Here is a 24,353-nt window from a genome sequence, read left to right on the forward strand (position 1 = left end):
TTGTCACTGTTGGAGGTACAAGCGTTTCCATCTTCGTAACGGTTTAGAGGTGTTACAGAATAGAATAGAAACAGGGTTGCTGTACATTAAGGACATTTAGGGAAAAGGGTTTGGGAGAGAGGCTCAGTATTTTACAGCACGTTCACTTCGTCCTGTTTATTTCTCTGCAGATTAGATTTCTGGGCAATATTAGGCAATGTTGTCTAGGGCGGCGTTTCTCAAACTGTGGTACGGCAGGTCCTTTAGGTGGTGCGTGGTTCTTGTGTTTCTGTCATTTTTATTAAATTTTTTCCATACATTTCTGCTCTTCCTTGAGTAATTTCTTAGTTAAAACGACTGTAACAATGGTGTATTCCTGTTTTATCCTCAATTTAGCCCTGAAATTGTCCTGTTATAGACCTGATTTAGATCTGGTGGTACTTGCAAAGCCAAATATTTTCTTTGGTGGTACCTACGGTTTGAGAACCACTGGTCTAGGGTACTGCGGCCATTGAAAAAGGCTGAAATTTGCTTTCACCGGTGCATATATATGGTAAAAGCAGCTCTTAGAGTCAAAATGAGACAGCGGTGTGCCGTTTTATCCTCCATGAACCAGGAAGTGCAATGTTAACATGCTAGCACTTTGGGCCCCTGTGGTGTTTTTAAATGTAGCAAATGTGGTAAAAATCTGGTACAGCACCTTTGAATTCCTCTTTTTGGGGGGATTTATCTGGTTTATATATCCTGCCATATTATTAAAGTAGTGTTCATGTAGTATTTTTGTTAAACCAGCTTTTGTTCCATTTACACCCAATTAGCCAATGTTGTTGGTTCTTAAAAGGGTATGTTTGAGAACATGCTATGAACTTCAGTAGTTGTGGTTCCCCAAATGTGTTTTTGGACCTCCTAAACTTCTGCAGAGAAATAAATAACCAAACACCAAACTTCAACACCAAAGTAGAAGAAGGTGTGGTTCAGTGTGGTTCAGTGTGGTTCAGTGTGTTTCAGTGTGGTTCAGTGTGTTTCAGTGTGGTTCAGTGTGTTTCAGTGTGGTTCAGGGCGGTTCAGGGCGGTTCAGGGCGGTTCAAGGCGGTTCAGTGGTTCAGTCCGGTTCAGTGTGGTTCAGGGCGGTTCAGGGCGGTTCAATGTGGTTCAGGGCAGTTCAGTGTGGTTCAGGGTGGTTCAGTGTGGTGCAGGGTGGTTCAGTGTGGTTCAGTGTGGTGCAGGGTGGTTCAGTGTGGTTCAGGGTGGTTCAGTGTGGTGCAGTGTGGTTCAGTGTGGTTCAGTGTGGTGCAGGGTGGTTCAGTGTGGTTCAGTGCGGTTCAGTGTGGTTCAGTGTGGTTCAGTGTGGTTCAGTGTGGTGCAGGGTGGTTCAGTGTGGTTCAGTGTGGTTCAGTGCGGTTCAGTGTGGTTCAGTGTGGTTCAGTGTGGTTCAGTGTGTTTCAGTGTGGTTCAGTGTGGTTCAGTGCGGTTCAGTGTGGTTCAGGGTGGTTCAGTGTGGTGCAGGGTGGTTCAGTGTGGTTCAGTGTGGTTCAGTGCGGTTCAGTGTGGTTCAGTGTGTTTCAGTGTGGTTCAGTGTGGTTCAGTGTGGTTCAGTGTGGTTCAGTGTGTTTCAGTGTGGTTCAGTGTGGTTCAGGGCGGTTCAGTGTGTTTCAGTGTGGTTCAGTGTGGTTCAGTGTGGTTCAGTGTGGTGCAGGGTGGTTCAGGGTGGTTCAGTGTGGTTCAATGTGGTTCAGTGTGGTTCAGTGCGGTTCAGTGCGGTTCAGGGCGGTTCAATGTGGTTCAGGGCAGTTCAGGGCAGTTCAGTGCGGTTCAGTGTGGTTCAGTGTGGTTCAATGTGGTTCAGTGCGGTTCAGGGCGGTTCAGTGCTGGTGGTTTCCATACATGAGGGGGATAATGAAGACCGAAATGTCGTCTCCAGAGCCCAGCCTCTCGTTGGTGATCCTCCAGCCTCTGTCCCGCAGCACCCCCCGGGCACGCATCACCAGGTCCTGGCCTGCCATGGTGTATCTGACGGGGGAAGACAGAACTATGATGCTACTCAACAGGCTTAAAACAGCGCATTTTCACACTTAACATGGAATAAACTGGATCCGTAAGAAGTAATTTAACTAGCACACTAACACGATTAAATATTCCTAATAAATCTAAGTAACATGTCATAATCTCTATCATCCATAAGTTATCTATGTAAGTGGTTTGTTTGCTAAAATAATTAACACACTCAACATATTATAACTATGCATCTGTATAGGAGCAGTCAAGACTAATTTAGTTACTCATATTGTTCTCACACACTTAAAGCCTTAACATGTTTATCTCACCTGTGCAGATCATCCGGGTCACAGTTGGCCAGAAAGTTAGTGACAGATTCAGCCACCTCGTGGTTCGACAAGACGTCCCAGAGGCCATCAGTCCCCATCACCAGTACATCGTCCGCTCCGTGCTCATACTGCATCAAGTTGTACACCCTCACCTAAAAAACAAGGACAAAACTCTAAAAATGCATCGGTGTCAATGGCAATTCATATAATCATGTTTATACAGTATCTAACTGAATTACAATAACAGCACCGTTTTTAATGTATTGTGCTCAATCTCAATTTCCTTAAGATCATTTACCAGACATTAAGTTTAAGTTAAATAACTACTACTATCACTATGAAGAGAGGATTACTATTCTGTTCACTCCTAGTTATTAAAAGCTGATCTTATAATGTGATTTGTGTGTCCAAGTAATTTCCCTTGATGATAATCAATGATTTATGTCTAATTCCTTGCATATCCTTCCCTTTAAACACCACTGACTCATATATACAATCACATTGGCCATATAATTGAACATGGCATATAATAAGTGACCTGCCGAGCGACATGTCGGTGACAATATTCTCTGTACACTATTTTATCTTCAAAGAATTTGGGGTTTGTGGGATATTCTTGTATTCTTATATTCTTGAATACATACTGCATCCCATGTTTAGACAGGGAGCTATGGCTCACTATATCACCTCACCAATAATAATATATTCTACTATCCAGTGTGGGAGGAGGCAAAAGTTCAGTACAGTATTGTTCTCACAGCAACAGTCTCAAGATGTTATGCAAGCTGTTGTTTCCTTATTCCACTTGAAGAATGAAGTTAACTCTCGAACATGAACCAAGTCTGAACTTGGGTATGAATGAATTAAAGATCAAGGCCAAAACTCTTGAGAGAAAAACGCACAGCTATAAGATGAAACTACACAGGGAGATGAAAGTGTGGCAGGCAGACAGACAGGTGAGCGCCGGGGCTAAACCACGCAGGGACGTTTCAGACAAAAGACACAAACATACTCCTTTAGCAACGGCTCAGAGCGGGAGAGGTTATTGAGGTGAACAGTATGAGTAAGAGGGAGGGAGGGAGAAAACGCCTCTTACCAACTGTTCAGCCAATTCATGTCATAACTCCAGAAATACTGATTTACAAGTCTAGCTCTTCTTATACCTTATGTCTTTTCAAAGGCAGCGCCCAAAGTGCTTTTCCATGGCTTAGTCAGGAGTATCTAGATGGAGGGTTTAGCCTATTGTGCATATAAGATTGAAGAGGAAAAAATGACCCACAAAAGAAATCCACACAAATTTGTAAGACATATTTTGTTTATATGGAGGCTCCTTCCATATAAAAAAAAATATTTCTACATGTTCATACACAGGTTCACATCAGTCAAATCAATAACAATATTCTTACTGATAGCAATTCTGTTTTCATGTAAACTTAAAAAATACATACACAACTCAAGAGAACCTCGAAGTAAAACTTGTAAAACTTGTGCTTTATTGAGAAATGTCTTACCTCAGGTATACATGAAAGGAAGGGTTTAATGAAGATGTTTGAGTCGTGAACTTTAAGATCATGGTCCCCGAGGCCTCGAGTCACTCCTATTGTTGCCAACACTCGTGCCTGCAGAGGATTAAAAAAGCAACTTCATTTAGACTTATTTTAAGGAGCTTATACAGATCATACCACAGCAGACCAACACACACAGCTCCATAAAGAACAACCAAAATAATTAAAAGTGCACTTTGTAAGTTTGATGGTGGAGGGCACACCACCTGCTTGTCTCTATGAAGATGTAATCGACTAGGCTAGAAAGTTCCAAAGTATGGCATTAAACTTAGAGGTCAGGTCTGAGGAGAGGCAAACCACTAACAAGTTAAAGTGTCTTAAATATATCAGAAACATTTTGCATACATATATTTGTGAAAGTGTAGTATGTGAGACTGCAGTGCCTGTTCACTGTTACTGAGCATATGGACACCATCTTGAGTCCATATAACACACTGCTTCACAGTGTCAGCCCTTCACCCTGAAACACTGACACATGCTGGCAGAGAACCAGGTTCTGCTTAGTGTCTATCAAAGGGCTTTACAGACAGCACAAACGTGCATAATGTAGATTACACATGTATGTATGTGTAATGTATGTACAAGGAAGGCTAGTGCAGTTTGATATACAGTAAAAGAGGAGATGGATGTGAGCTGGCTCACACCAGATGAATTCTCTTAATATTTGTTTTACAAACTCTTGAGAATCCATCTGGGCAGGTTCACCCTGTTCGGTTTAAGCTCGGCCGCTGTGTGACGGACCAATCACAGCGCAGCATTGTAGTTTGGGCGGAAATCAAAAGGACGAACCTAAACAAACATGGCGACGCTGACAGATGTACTTTGACCTATTTTAGTAGATTTAAGAACTATTGGTTAGAACTTTCTTTATTGAGTTTTTGAAAACGTGCACATTGAAGCGCTTTGTGTATTTGAGGACGTGGAAGACGTTTGTGCTTTTCTCTGACTGGATTTAACAGCAGTTTCATTTTCCAGCTTGTTGTTGTTGTGACGCTTTGACCAATCAGATTAAAATATTCATCATGATGTTTCTCCTTTTCCCGACTGCTGTGGGCGAGAGCCTGTCCAGATTGATATTGTGTAGAACTCAATTCCGAGTGATGCACATGTTAAGATTCTTACAATTCTATCATAAAAAAACAACATCAATATTGCAGAAATAGTCAAAATTCTCACTGTTGTTTAAAACTCGCCACACATTTTTCTTAAATAAGAGTAAGACTACTGTTACTTCAAAAATAATAATACTACAAAATGTTCCAAGAAATGTGAGTAAACAAACTACCCAAGTAAGTAACTGTCAGAGAGTAACATCTGATTTATAATTTGAAGTCAATGTTAATGGAAGAACATAATAAATAATGCACAAAATCTGAAAAAAAAAAGATCACAAAAATGAGAAAAAACATAAACCATATCATCAACATAAAGTGCCAATAGTAAACCAACTCGAGTAAGAGAACTGGTACATATTACTCACGTTTAATGTACAAGAGCAAATGTACTACCCTCCTCTGCATGCACAAGTTCACACGCCTCTGAGCCCAGCGGTTTTCCTTTATTTCTACTTTTTCATTATCACGTTTCTTTTCACTGAACCCAGACGTAGAATTATCGCACTATTCAGAGAGGCAGCGATGGCGCAGCGTGTGGGCAGAAGCGACTTGACGTTTGGATTGTGTCTTTTTGGTGCATCAAACACACACAGAAATATGAAACACAACCAGTCACCACAGAGAGGCAGAGGAATTGGTGTCATTTATTCGAAGTGGCCTAAGCTTAAGTCCCATCTGCAGACTGAAGCCAAAAGGGATTTACACTCACGGATTCATGTTTGTTGATATATTAATAATACGGCACAATGCAGGTTTTTATTTTCGAGGATTTTAGGATTTTGCAAACCAGAGTAGGCGTGGTCCAGTACCGATATCGATATTCGTCTAGCTGTTGTGTGCAATAACAGATATTTGCTGATATCAATACTGTCTAAATCTATAGCCCACATGTTGAAGTGAATTGAAGTTGTAGTGACGGTCACAAATTCACTTTTTGCTTCATAAAATTGATAACAGAATGTATTTTCAAGGATATAATTAGCTGTTCCTTTCCTGATGGTTATGTAAACACGCAGCCACCTCTTCAGCTTCATTGCTCTTGTATTTACATTAGAAACAGAAAATATATGAATAAATAAACTGTACAAAAATATAATTGCGGTATACCGTACTTTCCGGACTATGAGTTGCACCGGAGTATAAGTCGCACCAGCCAAAAAATGCATAATAGAGAAGCAAAAAACATATATAAGTAGCACTGTTATGTCACTGTCCGTTTTCTGTCAATGTCATTAATGTTGTCAATGTGTGTGTAAGCAGCCCACTCTTTTTTACCTGCAACCAAATCTACCCTCGGATACAAATAAAGTTACCTTACCTTACCTGGAGTATGAAATGCAGTTGCAAGTGTGAAAATAACAATAATATCACATATAACTCGAGTATAAATATAGTGAGTATAAAAGTACAAGTTGCACCCCGGCCAAAACTATGAAAAAAGGTGCAACTTATAGTCTGGAAAATACGGTATATGGAAATGTTACAGATAAAGAGTCAAAACAAAATCCCCTGATATCTCTGATACAGACATTAGCACCTATAAATCCACCATCTCTGAATTTAGGCGCGGATTGGCGGCCACGCTTCTGTCAGTCTACCCCAGGGCAGCTGCGGCTAGGAGTAACTCACAACACTTCCCTGTTAGTAAGTGACTGAGGGGCGGCTAACACTTTTGGGGCGATGTACCTTTAGCCCAGATTTCACAGTGTTACAGCCTGTTCTGTGTCTGCGTGGAGGAGGGAAGCAGATGGGACTTTTCTATAGATTTTGACACTGAACACACAAAGGCAGCATGCATCTCAGAGCGAGCCTTCGCCCACTCACACTGGCGCTTGGCAGACATGAACCACATATGTACACGTCAAACTGAACGACATAAAGGCAGCGAAGGTTGACTCCGGGTTGTGCAAGATGTGGAAGAAATGTAGTTGACTCAGACCTACCTTTTTCCCTTCACCAAATATCAGAGGGAACTTGAGATCTTCATCCTCGATGGTCTTGTATGCCCTGCATGTCAGAAGAAGAGGGGGTGAATATATCTTTTTTGACATAAGCAACTGTCATAGAAGAATCTCAACAAGAAAAAGTGTGTTATTTTTTGCAAGGGATATGGGCATTTTCTTTTAGTCTGTGGTTTCATGAATTTTCATTTTGAACCCAGAAGCCAAAAACAATTACCAAACCTGGGAAAAGAGAAAACACTTAAGCATACAGTTATTTCTACATTTAGTTTCCTACTGTGAGAGGAAGTTGCATAGGGAAACATATCAAAAATAAGGAGAGAAGTTCACAATTGGGATTATGAGCTCTGAAAAGGCAGCGCTTTGAAGTGACAGCGCTCCTCCTTGTCTGCTGCAGACGTATGGAGCGTTAGCAGTCAGTTCATCCATATCTACAAAACACTTCAAACACTTCTGCCTGACCACTCTCTCCTCTGTAGTCTGAGAGAGTGACGCGTGAACTCTCTGTGACCTAAAGGCATCGCACACTTGACTTACCGTACTTTTGCCTTTTTGAACTGAGGAAGTGGTAGAATATACATGTTTTTTTCATGTACAAGGCGACAATGACTCAGTTTGTCCTCATTCAAACGGTCACCTTACTAGAATAATCAGATAAGACAATAATGCACAAGACAAATCTTATTACTTAACACTTGGGGCTCCATTAATAAATTACATAGGAATTTTGCTGAGCATGTGCATGTGTGTGTCCTAGTGGCCACAAGAAGTTCATAAGCTAGGCCAACTCCTGATCTATAAAATACTCTGTGTGCTCTCCATCACCCAATCCACCTGCAGCTGGAATCTGCACCTCCAAAACGCCATAAAAGAGCCATGCAAAGTGACTTATGAATGAGATTTAACTACATGAGCCGATAATCAGTGGGTTTTGACCGGGGCACAAGGGACAGAGGGAGTCTCGCTCGGCAGCAGCAGTCACACGGAAGCCTTTTTTACATACAAATAATAGTGACTCCCTCTTAAAAGGAATTTAAATAGTGTTTTAGTAACCTACACTGAATATTTAGGCGGTAGGGTACATTTTTGCAGATACAGTTGTTTTCTCATTCGGCTCCGACTCTTATCAGATGTGCATGAGGATTGGCCCTGTTAGTACTTGTGCAGTAGTGCAATGAGGGTTTGTGAGCGCCTACGAGAGACACAGATGCCCTCCCTTCAGCAGATAGTGCAGATTAAACACAAAAGTATGTAAACACATGAAGCTCTCTCAGACGCTCTGATTCTGCCAGTATAAAACTTGTGAACGTGAACGCTCCAGTGACTTCATTGAGTCCACACGCTTGAGTCGAGCACACCTTAGCCTATTATTTAATATAGTTAGACTTAAGAGCAAGATCTCAAAGAAGAACAAGAAGTGGAGGGGTCTCACTTTATGCAGAGATAAGCAAATTCCTGCACCTAGTGGAGGTTTTATAAATACCACGGATGGCGCAGAGGGCGCCCTACGCAAGCAAGCTTTATAAATGAGGCCCCGGGTGACATGTAATTCGTGGATTTAAGAACAGTTGTATTTGGAAGACAAAGCACTTTATTATTTACTTTAAATGTTTAAAAGAATTTGTCCTTTTGTACATAATTTTCCTTGACAAAACTGTCTCATGTGAACAATCAGAAATGGTTTAGATAATAAATAAATCAACCAGATGTACTGGATATGACATTTCAATAACCTGATAACCTGGTGTTCGTGTAAACATGATAATGAAACATGACGGACATGCTCTTTTTCAGTTTGGCAGTTCTAGTAGTTGTAAAGGAAGGATTAGATTCATTTAAATGGTTATTCAGAAAGAGTTGTGTGGCCAAAGTGGCCAAAGTTCCTTTGGAATATAACTTTTAAAGACAGCAAAGCTACAATATTTAATTTATAGCAATTATTTGTCGCTGTCCAGTCAAGACAAGAGCTCATACGCCACATCACTCAGTTGAAAAGCACACAAAGATCCAAAAGGGTACAGCCAAGAAACCCTTCCAAAGCGGTCAGATTTCACTGTACTGCTTCTACAAAATACTTCTTAAGCGGGGAACGAAATATACTAATTTCCGAAAGAAAAGCTGGGCACTGCAGCTTTAAATGAACCCCTGGGGGATTATACCGAAATTGTACCATACTTTGTAAAACGTAATTTGCCCAATTGAATGTTGGTCACAAGCTCACATTTATCTCATCATTACATACGAGACTGATCATGTTCTAGGGGCGAGAATGTTCCCCAGACTGACCAGCAGCATCTATTCTGTGTCCAAAACCACTTTACATGTAAGGACACTGATCATGCATGTCTATGTAGGAGGGGGGCAAGTTATTCTCCTGAAATAAAGTTTTCAGTTAGTATTCGTTTAAGTTCTAACCAAAAGGATTGTTGTTTATTCCTCCCGTACATATCCACAATGTTAAAAACTGCTCCTGCATAAAAACAAACATCTCCAAACAGTCCCACACATGATAGTCAGACTTGCCGCAGTGCCACACGTAGAGCCTGCGCCCCTCTCCTCTCGGGACGCCTGTCTTATGCTGAAATATATATCACAAAGCACAAAGAGGAGCCAGTACACCGTGCCGCGTGTGTCAGGCGGTCTCATTACTGGCTCCTGCTGTAGCCCCAGACAAACAGCATGGTGCCTATAAACCACATAACATCCCTGCATCCATCCACTGCCATTCACTCCCCATCATTATATCACACCAACTTCTGCCTTCTCCCCAATTATTTTGCTGCTGGGCTCTCCACCGCGTATACTGCAGGTCTGAATATTTCATGGATCGGATTGTGATGTTGCGGCGCGCGGTTTGACAGGTGTAATTTATAGCATGCGGGGTGCGGCGAAAGCGGGTGAAAAGACGAGGTCGCGCGAGGTCGTGTCTTACCATCCGTTCATGGTGAAGTCGCGGTACAGCATCCTCTTGCCCACCTCTTTCCTCTGCACTCTCCGGGGAAATTCCAGATGTGTGAACTCGTTTCCCAACAGTTGAGGCTGCATGAAAGCCTGCGCAGGCATGGAACAAGTGTGAAGGAGGGAGACGAGATTGTTAACCTGTAGGTGACTTTTAGATGGCATTTTAGGGCGATCTGGGGTGTACATTTTCAAATTTGAGTGTGAGGTTTGATCCCAATACTGATTAGTAATATTACCGTTCTACTTTTACATTGATTAAAACCATTCTAAAACAACTAATAAAAGGCCAAAATGTAAATTATTTTACTCTGCAGTTTAATAGAAAAAAACAAAAAAGCAAACAAACGTCACAAAGGACATGCAGGTAAACAAGACACACTGAATATGAAGTTTACTGCTCATGGCTAAATTGTATTCAAGTAGTTACCGGTGAAACAATATGAATCTGAATTGTACGTTTGAACCTTGCGCACTTGCTTTTCTCTCTCTTGTACAAATACTAAACGATAAAACCTATTTCCCTCTTTCCCTTTAATTGATTTTGTTGTGTAGCACTGCTCTTTGGAAAAAAAGCTGCATATAAAGTGGCTGATTGAGATTTGCTTCGTAAACACACAATAAAAAGACACCACAGGCAGATTGCTTTGGAACAAAATATAGACAAAGTTTTGTCCTCACCAAGAACTGAAGGCGCTGCCGCTCTGTCTCAGGGGTGAACTCTGTCGACATGGGGATGATCTCGTTGTTTCTAACGATGATTGCTCTGCAAAAACAACAAATTAGGTTCTTGATAGTCCATGTTTTATTCTTCTTAAGTAAATAATCCAGTCATACTGAACTGAGACATGATATACCGTATTTTCCGCACTATAAGGCGCACTGACAATGAATATTTTAGATCATTTTTCATATATGAAAATAAGGCGCATTAAGCGAAACAAAACGTCTACCACACTAAATTGCTTTGAGGTCAGTAAGCACAACCAGAATTAATCCATATATAGAGCATATCGTTTTTTGAGAAAATTAAATGCTTTTAAGTGCGGCTTTTTTAAGTGCGCCTTACAGTGCAGAAAATATGGTACTTCTAATTTTTGTCTGGTAGTAAAATCATTTAGTATATCCTTTTTTGCTCTATACAATTTGCCACAGTAAATGACCAGACACACAACTGCCAGCAACGCAACAAGTCACGACAAATAACACAAATCCATCCATCCATCCATCCATTTTCTACCGCTTGTTCCCTTTCGGGGTCGCGGGTGACTGGAGCCTATCCCAGTGACTTCGGGCCTTAGGCGGGGTACACCCTGGACAGTGGCCAACTTGTCGCAGGGCCAACACAGAGACACAGACATTACAGACAGTTCACTCTCACATTCATTCACTAGGGCCAATTTAGAGTCACCAATTTTTACCTAACACATGCATGTCTTTGGACGGTGGGAGGAGCTGGAGAACCCGGAGAGAACCCACGGTAACACGGGGAGAACATGCAGACTCCACCCAGAGAGATCATGTGATGTTGGTCTGGTCCAGGAATCGAACCCATGATCTCCTTCTTGGGAGGCAAGAGCGCTAACCGCCTTTGCCACTGTGCACCCCGAAACTAACACAATAACACAATAACACAAATCAATACAAAAAAAAAAAAAAACATCTCTTATCCCAGTTTACGTTGTGCTGTATACCTCGCTGTGTAAACCTGTTGGAACTTAAAAGAAAAATACATTTTACCTCAACCAACAGCTTGCGGTCAAACCCGTGTTTGTGAGCACTCTGAAGCTCCCTGCAGTGTAATTAGACTTTCTTTTGACGGATGAAACACAGAAAAGCGCCCACCTGCCGTCTCCTGCATTCCCCACGTAGAGTTTGCCGAGGAGATAAACCACGGTGAGCGCGGTGCAGCCTCCTGTGATGTTAAACACGTGTCTCTCTCTTTCAATCTGTGCGTCCTGAGAATGGAAAAACAGACCAAAACAACATTGAACCAGTCGTGTAGAGCATAAGGTAAGAGCAAGTACTCGTCGTTTGCAGTCGGGCGTGTTCAGATTTGAGAAGTACTTTTGTATAGCACTGTTCTGTGTCGCCATCACTCACTGCGCTGTAAACACTGCATAGTCATGGGGGAAAACTGGATCGCACCGCAAGTCACGATGATTTCCAGCATTCGTTGGCTCAGTTTCCTTTCAGTCCAGATGTGACGTATTAAAAAGCTATTATTTCCTCTTTCTCACACACCTAATTCACCATACTAATGTCCTTAAATCTCCTACTGCATTACACTGATTACTCTGCAACTATGTTTAATGAATGACTGCTGAATGAAATGAAAAAGGACCTTTCACTCGGAACATTTTTGCAAAAGTCAATTAAACTGCCGGTTGAAACATGCAGCGAGTTATCTGCCACCCTTGTAGGAAATCCAATGATTGTTTTTTTTTTTTACATGTTGTTGTTTCGCCACAGGAGAACTCTTTTAGACGCTCCACACACTTTACCATTACGCTTGATGGTGAAGTGTTTTAGATGAGGCTCTGAGGGAGAATGAAGGGAGCAGAAAGGCATTTTAAGGGAAATCTCCTATTGCCTGTTGCCATCTAGTGGTATTTGTGCAGCTTAGCAGTGTAGGGAATGGATTTTTTGTGAAATATGCCCATGACAATAATATACAAATAGATGGATAAAAATCATCCTAAATTGACACTATTATGGTTAGAAACGACATTGGAACATGCTTAAATTACTTGTATTATCTTCCAGAGGTGAGGTTGTTTTGAGGTTGTTTCGAATGGCTTTGTGTAATTAAAAAGGTTATTAAAGGTTTGCCATTGTAAGTAAACCTTGTGCACATTAATTGTCATTTGCTGCACAACTAAACTAACCTCTGTTGTGCTAGTATGCCTTTGTCTCTATGTAACTACAACTATATTTTAAAATGTTCCACACTGGTCTTTAAATGGAGCTAAAAAGCGGGCCTGGACTCCTGGTAACTTGAGATTTCAACAAAACGTGAAGAGTTCATGTGTTTCTATTTTCATGCCGTTCATTTGTCCGTCTCACCATCTCTTTGAAGGCATTCTCGATGGCTCCTATGACCAGACTCTCATGCAGGACTTTCTTCTCACTGAAGAACCTCGGTGGAGGTGGGGTGTTGGAGGGGGACCCGGGTGTTCCTGGGGCTCCCGCTGCGCCCCGAAGCGAAGCGGCCCGGGTCAGCGTGGGCCGCTGGGGTCCCGCCGTGGTTCCCTGGAGGTAAGGGTTGTTCTCAGGCTCCTCCCCCAGAATAGTGGGAGGTGGGGAGGCTACATTTCTGAGGATTTCGATGACGGCCTGGAGCTGACAGGCGATGTGGTGCTGCAGCAGTCTGGATGCTACCACTGCTGCTCCTGAGCCAGCGTGACCATCAAACAAGGCCCAGTAGTGGTACACCAGGCCCTCATTGTCCTGCACGAATATAAAATCACAAACAAAGAACTTAATAATACGGTTTCTCACGGAGTAAGTCCATTCGATCGGCAATTCACCAAAGTCTATTCTACCAGAAAACATTTCAACCAACTGAAATGGAATGGAACGTTTACCATTTGATTGTTGTTTAAAAAAAATGGCTCTAGATGTGGTTTGCGCTGCAACACAATATTTTCCTGTCTGTAACACTAAAACATTTTGAAGGGCAAAATACTGCTACAGAACGTATCATGATGCATGATAATATTGAATCTACTCTATGGCATTGATACAATAACCTTATAGAAGGATATTCATAGTAAACCCTTTTTATGTACAATATTGTTTAAAAGATAATGAGCTGCAACAAATACATAGCTGAATGAAAAATGTTTGTATTTATTCAGTATCTATAATGGGCCAAGTCATGTATGAAACTCTACAGCTAAAATATTACTGTACTGCAAAATAATAACGATAATAAAATGTAAGAATGAGCTCCAAAAAATATTGTTTCAGCTCTAATTTATTGAACAATAAGTCAATATTGTAATTATTATGACAGACCTACACATAAGCTGTACAGGGCAACAAACTAGGCTTCACAACTTAACTAAATACAAAATTAAACGTCAAACTGTGGTAAAGACAAAGTGATGTCAATACAACAAAATTAAATGCCTATTCATATTTTGCGCGGATATATACTGTTTTGTATTTGCAGCACCCAAAATATTCAATATTTGTCCTGTTTTAAACCCACTGTCATTTACTTTGTTGGACATAATTTGACAGGTGAATCAAAAACAGACTAAAGGGAATGACAAATGCTCCTAATATAATAGTGTGACTCACCTAAGAAGAGAGAAACCTTGGAGACGCAATGACTCACATAATACTGTTATATTATATTTCTGACCTTTTGGAGTTGAACGTTTATATCACTTTATCTATTGAAGAAAACGAATCAGTTCTGACAAAGACGTTCCAACATTCATCCAAAGGCATTCTCCATCTGTGGACCTGAGAACTCGGATATATATAACCTACTCTGAGCTGCATAAGTCCTGCCCACCAGGCAGAATCTCCTGACAATAGTCCTGTCTAAGTTTCCCCTGGAATTAACCTTCTTTGTCAGCCTAACAGCCCTGTAATGGATCATAGACATCCTGTTGTTAGCTGGCTGCCCTCATCACGGATGAGTACCTGATTAGCATCTGAATGGATTGAGCTGATCCCACCCCATGGCTTCAAAATGCGGTTGTATTTTATTAGCAAATTGAACCTTAAACCTTCCTTTATGTTTAATTTCATACCTCTCCCATTCGGCCATAGTCCACGCGCAGTGCCAGGTTCTCTCCGTTGGGCAGAGAGTTGCGCCTCTTGGCTGTGGGGGTCCTGCTCGGGGTGGAGGGGGGGCAGTAGCTCATGGGACGTCTGCGGGCCACCACCACCTCACAGCAAGCCTGGTCCTCGTTCAGGGCACTCTTTCCAGCGTTGATTACCCTGCAGGAACATACGGAAAGTATTATGGGGGTAAAACGTGGGAAATCAAACTTATTTCAAGCACAGCTGTGAGAATAATCAATTGTGATTGCTTTTTGTTTTGATTTTATTTTATTTTGTGTAGTCCATTTATTTTTGTTCAAGATTGCTCCCTGCTTTTTGTTTTGATGGGTACAGCCACACATCATTCCAGGCTTTTATTATATTTTGCATATTTAGTAAAACATTTTTTTAGTTTCAATACATTTGACACTTTTTTATTTTCTCAAGTCAATTTGCTCAATGTACAATCTGTACATTGATACAGATAAGATAAGATATTTCATAATCTAATTTAACCATCTTAAGTCCATTGATTTCTCATATAGATCACCTGTTAACGTAGCACATACACAAACCAACATTTTGCAGAATCATCCTGAAGGCTTTGTTTTGTATCTAAGTCTAAACCTGATATATTCAAGTTTTAACCAAAATATATAAAGATATCCAAAATTGTTTTAATGTAGTATGTTTTTCATATTCAATGCCTATTTTTACATGAAAACGTGACATGATGTAATATATTTTCTTACCTTTATGTGCGTAAACTACACAAGAGGTTTTACATTGATATCTCTAAATTTAAGATAGTTTCCTATTCCCCGTCAGTGTCTCGACTCAGTAACACATAGTAACACATTTTAATATCTGTAGATGTAGATGTAGCCTACAAACCCTGAGGTGAGTGTGAGAGCCGAGAGGAGACTGGCAGGTGTATTTATAGCCTCAGACTGTGGGCTGTGTTCTGGGCACTTTCTCTGTCTGCTGCAGAAGCTCATTAGGCCCAGTTAGATAAGAAAAGACACATGCAGCCATGAAGACTGAACGCTGTGTGCACAATATGAACCTGTGTCATCTTGACAGACACTTCAGAGATACACTTGTTCTGAAGAGTGTATTCGCAAAAACAGATGCGTGTAAAAAAAAAAAAAAAGAAAGAAAAACGTTGAATGCTTGATATTTGTATTTGTATTTGTATAGAGGTGTTTTCAAAAGCTCAAAATCTATTTTAGTGCAGTGCAAATATATTTCAATTCCTCCTTGATCAATCGTTCAATTATTCTCGAAAACATTGACACGTTTGCAAACTGGAGACCACGATCAGAGGAGAGGACGGGAAACTCCAAATAGAAGTATATAGGAAACCTACACACACGGACCAGTATCTGCTCTTTGGTTCCAACCACCCACTACAGCACAAGCTAGGAGTGATCAGAACCTTACAACACAGAGCTCAAGGTGTGCCCACCAGCTCAGAGGGCAAGAAGAAAGAGGAAAAACATGTCCGAAATGCCCTCTCAGCCTGTGGTTACCCCGCTTGGGCTCTCAACAGAGTGAAGAGAACCAAGAAGCAGGACAAAAGGGAAACTGAACAGAGAAGGAAGGGTGTCTCTATCCCTTATGTGTCTGGCCTGTCGGAAAAACTGCAGAGAATTTTTAGACAACACGAAGTCCCTGTTTATTTTAAACCAGGAAACACTTTAAGACAAAAACTGGTTCACCCTAAGGACAAGTTGCCGACTCAAAAACAGAGCAATGTAGTTTATTCGATCCAATGCAGTGAAGAAAGCTGTAAAGAACGGTACATAGGTGAGACTAAACAGCCTCTACACAAGAGGCTTTATCAGCACAGAAGAAATACTAGTTCAGGACCTCAGAGCGCTGTGCATCTCCATCTTGAAGCCTCTAATCACTCGTTTGAAGACGGTGAGGTGAAGGTTTTAAGCAGGGAGAAAAGATGGTTTGAAAGAGGAGTCAAGGAAGCTATTTTTATTAAAAAAGAAAGACCTTCTTTAAACAGGAATGGAGGGCTAAGATTCAATCTTCCTGTTATTTATAATGGGATACTGAACCCCTGGAAAGGTAGAGGACCAGGACCAGGACATGTAGATGCTAATCAGGTACTCAGGGTGGTTGAGCCAGGGTCTCACAAAGACAAAGAGGATTCTAATAGCCCATTAAAATTCTGAATAGGCTAGCTCGCTAGATACAAGGGGGGAGTTTCTGTTGAAACAAACAACTCTTTCTACTTCAGGAAGGCTCCTCCCAATGGGCGGGTCTTACCACAGAACAGTATTAATATCGGAGTTCTCGATCTAAATTCTTTTATTGACAATGACTCTTGGATGAGAGTCGAAACGTCTATTTTTCAAACTGAGTCCAGATGACTACAACTGAAGCTTTTTCTACTATGGAACACGCCTGGACGAATGAGGGATTACACCGACAAACTGGAGATATCTAATTTTGTAAATGAACTTGTGTATTTGTGTAATTTTTTGCACTACATATGTAAACTCAACTGTAAATTTGTGTACTTTGTAAGCTTATTTTTTATTTTTATTCTTATTTTTTATCCAATAGCTTATTGTTATTTTTATCCATAGCAGATTTAAATTGTTTCTCTTTCTGACTTATTCATTGTTCATTGTTTTATGTTGCACCGAATCACCAAGACAAGTTAACTATGTTTGTGAATTCTGTTCATTGACAATGGCAAGAAACCCTTTCTCATTCTTATTCTGATTCTGATCATTTCAAATAACAATGGGATAATGTGATCAACGCATTTAAAATAGCAAAAGAAATGAAAATTCTGTCAACTGGACAAAACTGGACGACAGAAGAGGGATTACAACATTCGAAATATGTTTGCAAATTGCATTAAAAAACAGCATAAAAACAATACATTTGTCGATCAGAATAATGGATCGTTAATAATTCATTCTGTTCATAACACACTTTACATTATCAGGCAAATCTCAAAGTGCTACATAATCAAGCAGATAAAAGCAAGCAAAAGGACAGTCTGTGTAAAAGGTCTCATTGATTTGCTCTTAAAGATCTGAGTCATGCATCCATTAGGGAAGAATAGACATTTACTAGAGGTTTCTATGAGATGTATTGACTAATTGCACACAAATTATACAGACAACCTGCGTTTTGTTTTGTTTTTTCCCCTTTAAATACCAAAACTATTAGAACTTCAACAGCCCTGAACACGTGCAATACACAGACATACTTGACTCACATAATCATGTGCAATACCATCATATTCATGTGCAATTACTGTCATACTCACAAGCAATTAAGGCCATAATCATGTGCATATAACTGATGTAAATAAGAGCATTTACTTACCATTAGTATTAGTATGATTTAGTCTTATGCTAGCTATTTTTACTTTACTTTATTTTATTATCTTTATCTTTTTTTCCCCCCTCTATTCCCTATTAAGATATGAGAGGAGTTTTGTTAATAAGAGTTTTTTGTTTTGTTTTGTTTTGTTAATAAGAGTTCTTCTATTAAGAGTGTTTTTTTTATTATTTTTTTTATTGAAACTTCCTATAAGTTATCTGTCCTTCCCTCTGTATCTACTGCGTTGTACCAACATTTCCCCATGTGTGGACAATAAAGGATTATCTTATCTTATCTTATATTTTAAGAAAGAGAAAAACATATTCTATTTGCTTGTAATAATAGAGGAGAAAGACTTGAGTCGGATCACACTTTTCAACAGATCACAGCGTCTCTTTCATAACCTGTGGAGATACACGAGGTCCTGTCAGTCACAACTCCACAGCATGTTCTAAAATGTGTTTGCTTTGATCTGACACAACGCAGCAGCAGCCCAAGCCCGTTTCAAAGTCGTACAACCGTTTTGACTTGACAAAGCTCAGTTGGGGAGAATCGGTCAGAGACAAACTCAGAGGACCGACGTCTGGAAGATGCTAGGACTGGCAAATTAGCAAATAAGACCAGCTTTTCTACCACTTTCTGTCATTACATAAACAATAACAATGAAAAAACTGAGAGACATTTTGAACAGTGTGCAGTTCGGTCTCATAAAACACACATTAAATGACTGGATTGACATTCATTGGAGCTAGATGCAATGAAACAGCAACTTTTGCAATTAGCCAAGGCAGTAATTATTTGGGTTGTACTAGAGCTGCATCATTTTGCTTATCTATCTGGTGTTTAGAAGGCCAAAAGATGAAAAGATTTGTACTCGATTTGACCCAGATGAAGCTGAAGTGACGCGTTTGAGGATCTGGTGGAGCACATTTGAGTGTTTTCATCAAGTACATTAAACTTACACATTTCCCACGTCGTTTTCAGTTAAATTGCGGCTCAATTTCAGTCATAAAACGTATTTTCTCAGCTCATGGCATATCTTGGAACCTATGTACGGTATAAACAAGTTAAGGATTATTCGATTACTCAATTAGTTTACAGTTATTTCAATAATCGGTTACCGGTAGTTGCGATTAATCCAATAACTTGTTGCAGAGCTTTGTAACAAACAAATGTCTCCATAGCCTTATTATGCAGAAGTTTAGGTTAGTCTGTAGTCTAGTTGTTTAGTTTAATCTTGTGAAAGGCATTTCTAAGTTCTAATCGTTCATTAAAAAACTGCATTGAAACCATATACCGTATTTCCCGTACTATAAGGAGTATAAGTCACACCAGCCAAAAAATGCATAATAGAGAAGAAAAAACATATAGAAGTCGCACTGGAGTATGAAATGCGGTTGCAAGTGTGAAAATAACAAAGTCGCTCCGGAGTATATAAGTATAAATAAGTCCCACCCTGGCCAAAACTATGAAAAAAGGTGCAACTTATAGTCTAGAAATACGGTAATCATAATGTTGCAATACTTTGTAGGAATCTGCCATTATAGATCTTTCAATAACTCAAACTACCTTGCAATGCTGTTCCTATAGATAACTTGGACAACACAAGGCTTTTGAGCAGCAGATCCCATTAAACTAACAGAAACACGACTCCCAGTCCCACCCTTCTCTGGGCATCAGGTCCTCCCCACATTACGCTCCTTTCCCTCAGCTCTGATCCAGCCGAGTGCTCTGCACGAGTGCTCTGCCAGTGCCCCATTACCGCCGCTGAAAATGCCCGCTGATTACAGCCATAAAGCACTCTGACACAGCAGCCCACAATGATATACGAAAAGCTTTGTCCTGCCCTCCTAATCTGCTCTCAACAACTAGCTGAATAAAATGTGAGAACGAAACATCTCAATTTGCCTTTTTTAATGCCTTATTCTCAATACATTTGAATATTATGGGCTGTGTTGGATAAAAAGGTGCAGCTGGTGCTCTTGTGTGTGTCCTCATTTCACCGTTTACACAAAGAATGATGACAATTTGAGTTGCTGGCAATCACATTTTTAGTTCATTTTTGCACAATTAGCTTCCTCCCCATTTGGAACAAAATCCAATTTCCCCATCCATTGTCACACGTCTAATGCCCTCTTTGTCTGTCTGTCCTCCACAGCACTCTCGGGCCCGTGAGGATGTGATAATTATTTGGCAGAGCACTATGGTGACACGGAGAGCATCAAAGGCGCTGAATGCATGCGTACAAGGGCAGAAGCGGGACCAAAGATGTGTTGTCTTAACAGTCAGGTCATTTCATAAAGACATTCTGTAATCTACAGGAATTATAAATGAAACAATTCACATCAATCCACATTTTCAGTGTGATTATTCATTTTATTTTCTACTGTTTGTTCCCATTAGGGGTCGTGGGTGACTGGAGCCTATCCCAGTGACTTTGGGCCTTAAGGCCCGTCCACGCCGCCGCGGCCGAAGCGTCCAGTTTACATTCAAAGTCTATGGTAAATGCGCATCGAGCACGTAGTGCGTTATCCGCGGCACGATTTCTTCGTTTTCGCGGCGCGATTGGTGCGTTTTTTTACGCTCTCGACGCTTTGAGCGCGCGTATCAGGCAGCCGGGGCGACGAAAGCGGCTATGCGACGCGTTCAGATATGTTGAGGTCTCTGGCAGCTGAAGCGTAGCAGCAGCCGCAGCAGCCAATCAGAGCTGACGCTCCAGTGACGTACGTTCGTACGTATTGCCCCTCGCATTTCCGGTATTTCCCGTGGAATTCCCCAAGATGCGCCACTTTTTCCTTGCTCGTCAACAATGGCAGACGAACGATTGATTGTGGCTGTTTGTGGGAGAAAGGAGCTGTACGATGTATTCACGGTGGAAAACAGAGACCGGCGCCTCCGTGTGAGGGTTTTGAAAACCAAATATGTGAAAACAACACTCTCGATATCCGCCATTTTAGACAATGAAAGGCCACACCGTCAACAACTCCACTGCTCATGCGACAACACCTCTACTGCGCATGTGCGCAGAGAGCTCAAGCGCGCCCCAGCCACAAATAGCGTGCGTCCGGTGCGCAAACCTTTCAAATGTACACACGCTCAAATTCTGCGTCGGGCGCGATTAGGCCGCGGCGGTCTGTACGTAGCTTAAGGCGGGGTTCACCAAGGACAGGGGCCAGCTCGTTGCAGGGTTAACACTGCACAACTATTCACTCTCACAAGGGACAATTTACAGTTGTCAATTTATCCAACACGTGCATGTGTTTGGACGGTGGGAGGAAGCCAAAGAACCCGGAGAGAACCCAGGGTAACACGGGGAGGACATTCAGACTCCACCCAGAGAGATCATGTGATGTTGGTCTGACCAGGGCAGGAATCGAACCTATGAACTCCTTATTGGAGGGTATGAACAATTTTGATTTAAAAATGCATAAACATGACATGACTAAAATGCCTCTTTCTGAGCTGAACAACCCCTGCGCCGATCATGAATCAGAGTTCGTTTGGCCTCTGCAGCTCCTGTAGGTTGAGGCGCTGCGCCTACTGTAGGTCTAGTTGTGATTTTAACGGCACAGGAAGCTGCAGGCTACATGTCCTTCCTTTAAGACGGAGGACTTTCCTGTCACAGTCGATCACATTATTACCGTAATTATTACTGTTTTTAATATTTATTTATTTTTAATCTTATTTCTTTATTTCTTTATTTTCTTTATTTTCTTTATTTTCTTTATTTTCTTTATTTATTTATTTTATTTAGTGGAAAGCCCCATTTTCGAGGTGCCTTATCCACGGACACAACCTCGAAATTAGCATGAGGCACAAACTGACACTTTTACCTGCCACGTTTTAAGATTATTATTTTTTTTTTCATGATGACATCATGGTTTTTAATTACAGAGGAAGTTGAACTCATTATCCACACTAGTCCCAAAGAGGCTGCTATGCCTTTTTGCCAACACTAGAGTTCAGATTCTTTACAATGAACAAGCTGCACGGCAGGAGCAAAACATTATTAGGGTCTGGGTACAAGAAGATTAATCCTATTTTATTTGTATTTATTATTAATTTAATATTTAACCATGATAGCCACTCCTATTATCCGTGCATTTAGTGGTAGGGGAAACCAGGCTGAGAAACACTGTAAAGTTCTGTACATCATCAGCTGTTTTTTACTCTTCAGCTTTGGCTCTCGCTCTAGCCCGCTCTTAACTGATTGGTCGTAAATGTAATTGTGACATTGAGTTCACGTTCTTTGTGCGGGGGAAGAGCCTAAATGTGCCTGGTCAGTGGACACCCAGCCACCACACATACTTACTGTAGCCGCTAAAGGCTACACTGGCAAGACGCGCTAAAGTTCGACCCTTGACGCAAAAACGTAGATGTTTAAATATCTGGCGGGGGATTGGGTTTGATCAAAATTCTCCATAGCATTTAGCGCAGAATGCATTGTGTGCTGCAAAGACAGGGTGTAATCTGCTGCACAAATATGCAACATAAACAGCAGGACTTTAATAATTCACCATCATAATTTGTGGTATTTTCAGGAAACAGAACCCATGAATGCAAGTGGAGTGAATCGACAAACAGTCAGAGTTTTAAGTGGGAAAAACTCTGATAGTGGGAGTGCATTTGGCTGATTCGGATAAACATTTTCTATCAACATGGTAGAAAATATTACTCTTCATGACCATGAAACAACTACTGCTGTTACTGCTTCCTCTTGATCTTAACACTGAAACTAACTACACTGAGAAACCCTATGAATGCACCCACAGAAACACTCTTAATAGATATTTACCACTGCATATAGTTAATAATGATAGGTGCTTAAACTACTACAGAGGACATGCAAGAGCTCAGATAGAACTGCCACATCCAGTGCTGTGGGCGGGGCAGATGCTGATGCTGACATAGTAGCGTAATACATAGAGTTGTAGTAGTAGGTTCATGTTAATACTACACAGTCCTCTGCACGTGCACACACTCTGTGACTGTAGTGTTCCAGAGATAAATGCATCTCATGCATTTCCATAGAAAACATATCATTAACATGAAAAGTGTTGTATTTTCTCTACACTGCAGGTTCCTTGTACAAAGGTATGAGCGTGCGGAAGTATTCGACTGGTGACATTTTGTCAAGGTACAAGCATATCAAAGCAATGGTTTTGTTCCTGTTGTTGTGGTTCATTATCTACAAAAACACAGAAGTTTTATTTGAAAAAGGTGTAGAGTATACCACCATGTGATAAAAGAGTAAATAAAATAAGATAAGTGATATTTGATGACCCAAAAGCCTACTTGGATCCTCCACGGGCCTAAGAGCACAGATCTGTTGTCTCACAGTGGGCACCAGGACGCGGTGGTTCTGTTGGCAGGACACTAGTGTACCAGAGGTGTACCAGAGGTGTACTAGAGGTGTACCAGAGGTGTACTAGAGGTGTACCAGAGGTGTACTAGAGGTGTACCAGAGGTGTACCAGAGGTGTACTAGAGGTGTACCAGAGGTGTACTAGAGGTGTACCAGAGGTGTACCAGAGGTGTACTAGAGGTGTACCAGAGGTGTACTAGAGGTGTACCAGAGGTGTACTAGAGGTGTACCAGAGGTGTACTAGAGGTGTACCAGAGGTGTACTAGAGGTGTACCAGAGGTGTACCAGAGGTGTACTAGAGGTGTACCAGAGGTGTACTAGAGGTGTACCAGAGGTGTACTAGAGGTGTACCAGAGGTGTACTAGAGGTGTACCAGAGGTGTACCAGAGGTGTACCAGAGGTGTACTAGAGGTGTACCAGAGGTGTACTAGAGATGTACCAGAGGTGTACTAGAGGTGTACCAGAGGTGTACTAGAGGTGTACCAGAGGTGTACTAGAGGTGTACCAGAGGTGTACCAGAGGTGTACTAGAGGGGTGTACCAGAGGTGTACCAGAGGTGTACTAGAGGTGTACCAGAGATGTACTAGAGGTGTACCAGAGGTGTACCAGAGGTGTACCAGAGGTGTACTAGAGGTGTACCAGAGGTGTACCAGAGGTGTACCAGAGGTGTACTAGAGGTGTACCAGAGGTGTACCAGAGGTGTACTAGAGGTGTACTAGAGGTGTACCAGAGGTGTACCAGAGGTGTACCAGAGGTGTACTAGAGGTGTACCAGAGGTGTACTAGAGGTGTACCAGAGGTGTACTAGAGGTGTACCAGAGGTGTACCAGAGATGTACTAGAGGTGTACCAGAGGTGTACCAGAGGTGTACCAGAGGTGTACTAGAGGTGTACCAGAGGTGTACCAGAGGTGTACCAGAGATGTACCAGAGGTGTACCAAAGGTATACC

At 41.3% G+C, this 24,353-nt stretch overlaps 1 protein-coding gene across 1 annotated transcript in view; it reads right to left on the bottom strand.

Moving 5' to 3' along the window:
- Positions 1-1,344: 1,344 nt before the first annotated feature.
- LOC140368131 (protein phosphatase 1H-like) overlaps positions 1,345-24,353 on the bottom strand; it is a 28,002-nt gene continuing 4,993 nt past the window's right edge. Inside the window, exons 2-10 of the mRNA XM_072455029.1 lie at positions 14,672-14,861; positions 12,969-13,352; positions 11,748-11,860; positions 10,584-10,668; positions 9,877-9,995; positions 6,927-6,990; positions 3,815-3,922; positions 2,304-2,455; positions 1,345-1,989 (exon numbers count right to left, since the gene is read on the bottom strand). Coding sequence (XP_072311130.1) covers positions 1,842-1,989; positions 2,304-2,455; positions 3,815-3,922; positions 6,927-6,990; positions 9,877-9,995; positions 10,584-10,668; positions 11,748-11,860; positions 12,969-13,352; positions 14,672-14,861 — 1,363 coding nt within the window. The 3' untranslated portion in view covers positions 1,345-1,841. The remainder of the gene's footprint in view (positions 1,990-2,303; positions 2,456-3,814; positions 3,923-6,926; positions 6,991-9,876; positions 9,996-10,583; positions 10,669-11,747; positions 11,861-12,968; positions 13,353-14,671; positions 14,862-24,353) is intronic.

Source organism: Eucyclogobius newberryi, unplaced genomic scaffold (assembly GCF_026437365.1).
Source record: "Eucyclogobius newberryi isolate DKJ021-1_F unplaced genomic scaffold, fEucNew1.0.hap1 SCAF_2, whole genome shotgun sequence".
Lineage (NCBI taxonomy): Eukaryota > Metazoa > Chordata > Actinopteri > Gobiiformes > Gobiidae > Eucyclogobius > Eucyclogobius newberryi.